The 3824-nt window shown below is 59.8% G+C and overlaps 1 protein-coding gene across 1 annotated transcript; it reads right to left on the bottom strand.

The window, feature by feature from the left end:
- Window positions 1-221: 221 nt before the first annotated feature.
- Window positions 222-2516, bottom strand: KLHDC7A (kelch domain containing 7A; the record flags this gene model as incomplete). The annotated part of the gene is made up of 1 exon (XM_084300141.1): window positions 222-2516. The coding sequence occupies one exon, from the start codon at window positions 2514-2516 to the stop codon at window positions 222-224; it is 2295 nt and encodes a 764-aa protein (XP_084156267.1).
- Window positions 2517-3824: the final 1308 nt, after the last annotated feature.

Raw genomic sequence — 3824 nt, 5'->3', positions numbered from 1 at the left:
AGGCTGGGTTTGCTCGTGTCTAAGTGCAATCTGTCTTCTCCCTTCCCACTTACAGGGATTGGCAGGATGCTGTCATGGTGGCTACGGGTGACGTTGCCCTGATAGCGTTGGTCCAACAGCATCAACAGCACTTGGGAGGTAAATGTTTGCTGGTGGCTTCTGCTACCTGGCTTTCACCATCCCATCAGGTCCAAGCTGCTCGAGACCTCAGCATGGATGCTTCAAACCTGCACCTGCTCCATCCCTCCCTGTGGCAGCACCAGGACAGCAGGGAGGAGGCTGCCACGGGGCGAGGGAAAGGGCTGCAGCTCCTTGGTCCCGAAGCGTGGTGAGATGTGGTCGGCCAAGAATCGGAGATGGAAGCGCCGGCCGATGCAGTGGACCAAGCCGCCGACCACAGCGCACTGGAAGCAGGACGGGTAGGGCATGGGGTAGGTGGCACACTCGTACCACAGCTTGGCCTTGGCACCGCAGCGGTAGACGCCGATGCCCATGCTGCGGTTGAGGTCGAAGCGGTAGATGAAGCCGTTGGTGCTCACCATCTCAGCTGTCCTGTCCTTGCTGCCGCCGGCCGGGCTGACGATCCAGCTGTCCCTGCGGGCAGCATAGCGCAGCAGCACGTAGCGCAAGGTGCCCCCTGTCACGTAGATCTCCCCGTCGCACACCGTGGCCGTGTGGGCCACGGCGAAGGTGTCGTGGGGCAGGGGGGCGGTGAAGGTCCAGCGGTCCTGGCGGGGGTCGTATCGCTCCACTGTGTAGAGGCACTCTCCACCGATGGCATAGAGACAGCCGTCCAGGGCCACCAGCTTGCAGTGCGGCCGCGCTTGGTTCAAGGGGCAAATCTCCCTCCAGATGTTGGTCAAGGGGTCGTAGCAGAAGACACGGTTGGAAGGTCTCTGTGCACGTCCCGAGCCCTCACAGCCAGCCACCACGAAGAGGTAGTTGAACATGCTACACATGGCACACCCTTGGGAGACCGCCTCCGGTGGCATGTGGCAGAGGTGACACCAGCGGTCCCCTCCGTCATCGTAGTAGCAGAGCCGGCTGGCGTGGAGGTCAGGGTCCTGCGTGCTGATGTCTGCCACGGCAACACACATCTTCCCCTTCATCCTCCGCTGGAGGATGAGCTCCCGCTCCCTGGCGTTGAGGCGGCCATAGATGGAGGGCGTCCTCAGCACCTGCAGGTAGTTGTCGCTCATGACCTTGTAGGCAGCCTCCTGGAGGTGGCTGAGCTTCTCCACCTTGGCCATGCAGAGGACCTCGTAGCAGTTCCCCAGATCCAGGAGGGTGTCCGGGGCAGGGGGTGACATTTGGAAGAAGTTGGCGCCAGCCACCAGCTCCAGCCGGGGGCTTGCTGGTGGTGTGTTGGCCGGCAGTGGTGCACCAAAGCCCTCCATGGGAAGCTGGAGCTGGGGGTTCTCAGCAATCTGGATGACGCTGTTCTTGCGGCTGAAGCTGCGAGTGGGAGCTGGGGGCTTGGTGGCAATCTCCAAGCTCCCCACAGGTGATGGGACTATGGGAGAAGTGATGGGGTCCTGCATTGCCACGGTTGGTTGCTGGCTCTTGGTCTCAGGTTCTGGGGTGACAGGGCTCTGCAGTTCCTCACTGATGTGCTCCAAGCTCTGCAGCTCCTCGTTGACCCTCTCCAAGCTCTGCAGCTCCTTGTTGGCCTGCTCCAAGTTCTGCAGCTCTTCATTGACATACTCTGAGTTGCAGCTCAGGGCTTCTCCCAGAGGGGTATAGGGAAGAGACCTTTTCTTTGACACCGTCTGGGAGATGGACTGGATGTAGTAGTCATACACTTTGCCTTTGAGGCCAGGGGCCAGCTGTCTGGTCCCATCCTTCGCATTCCTCTCGGTGATGTAGTTCTCTTCCACCTGGATCTTCGCAAATGAGGAGAAAGAGTAGGAGGTGTCCGACCTCTTGTTGCTCGCTGTTATCATTAGCCCAAGGTCTGAGGTGACACTGTGGGTCTGGATCACTCCCCTGCTCCCCTCCTGGCTCATGCCCCCGATGGCCAAATCCTGCTCGGTGCTTTGGGCACCTCCACCATCCCCCATCTGGGTGGAAAGCCCAGTGCATGGGCTGATCACGCCGTGTCCATGCCCGCTGCCCTCCTCCCCACTCAGCAATTCAGCCAGGTCCCCACTGCCTCCCGGCTCCCCTCTTTCCTCCTCCTTGCCCACTGGCAGACATCGATCTCTTCGGGCCAGCACTTGCCGCGGCTCCAAGGCACTCACTTGGGCATCGCCACCACCTTGCCAAGCCCCACCACCAAAAACCTGCCTGCGCCGCAGACTTGCCACCACCTCCCCATCTTGGGCAGTGTTTTCCCTTCTCTCCGTCTCTCCGCAAGCGTCGGCTGCCAAGGTGCTGCCTCCGGGGCTGCTGGGGGCCGAGCGGGATTTGTAAAACCTGTACGCCAAAGTCAGCAGGAGCAGTGCGGCGGCGGAGAGGACCAGCTTGCCGGCCAGCTGCATGTCGGACTGCCAGGGCACGGTTACCCGCTGGCTCATTTTTCCATACCAGGGCAGGCGCTGGGGAATGCAGAGAATCCGATTAATGATTGCCGAGCCCCCAGCAGAGCAGGAACACGCTCAGCCGGGAGTTTGGGGCAAGGTGACTTTGAGCGGGCTGGCTGGCAGGAGCTGGCATGTAAGCTTTATATGTTTGAGTAAGGTGGGCTGGGCTGGGCTCGAGCGCAGCCAGCAGGGAGCTGGTGACACAGAGCTGGCTTTATTAGCCTGGCAAACAGAGGGGCTCAGAGAGAAGCTTGCGGAAGCACAAAGGCGACAAGAGGGAAGGTAACTCCTCTGAGCAGCCCGGGGACACCACCCTGCTCTGTTGGTTTTTGCTATTTAATACCTGCCAGGCACTGGAAGGGGAGAACACCTTGCTTGGTCCAGGGAAGGTCCTTCTTCCCGGCTTTCCCCCCTGGATGGGTGAAACCAGGAGGAACCTGAGCACAGGGAAGGGAGGGAGAAGGTAGCCTGGTGCCAGGCAGACCTTTGGTCTGACACCGAGCAGCTGCTTTGCGCCACTGAGTGACTAATTTGGCAGGCTTTGCGTGCAGCATGCTCGCTAACGAAGGGTGATGGGAAGTGTCCCTAAAGGCACCGAGCTCTGTTGGTGGTGAGCCTGGAAGCAGCGGGTGAATGCGGAGCCATCAGGAGAGGAGCTGCGGGCTTGGGGAAGGGAAAACTCCTGCAAGTGAAGCTACAGTGGAGGCAGGAGTGAAACTGCAGGCTGGGGGGTGGGGGTGGGGAAGGAGGATGAACCCCGGAAAACAAACAAAATCATTGGAATGAGGGAAAAAAATCAGGAGGGGAAGGAATTGGAGAGGTGGGAGCCATCACTTTGAAGTGAGGCATCACCGTGTTGGGGCTCCTCGCGATGCACGTGGGGATGGCAGTGGTGGTGGTGGAAACTGAGGTACGGAGGATGCCAGCCAATGTCAGGTCTGCTTCCTTCTCCCCCTGACAGGAAATCAGGAATGTGACCAGTTTCCATCTGAATTCTGAAGATTTTGGGGAATTACGCTTGCTTGACGTCCCCAGGTGCCCACGCCTGTACCATGGCGGGGGTGGAGGGAAGGGGAGAAAAGGAGGGGGCTTGGGGCCGTCCTGGGAATGGCATCCTACAGCAGCCTCTGCTGAGCAGGCTGAATTCAAAGGGAAAAAATTAATTTCCTTTCCCCCAGGGGAGCGGTTCTGCATGCTGAGAGATGTGCAAAGGAACAAGGCCCTGCGAGGGCTGCGCAGCCCAGAGGCTGAGCTGGGGAATGAGAGGGAGAGGAGACCACGAGATCTTCTGAATGCAAAACA

This window comes from Netta rufina, assembly GCF_964035555.1.
Source record: "Netta rufina genome assembly, chromosome: 22".
Lineage (NCBI taxonomy): Eukaryota > Metazoa > Chordata > Aves > Anseriformes > Anatidae > Netta > Netta rufina.
The sequence above is the reverse complement of the archived record's forward strand: the minus strand, read 5'-3'. Positions and strand labels throughout refer to the sequence as shown.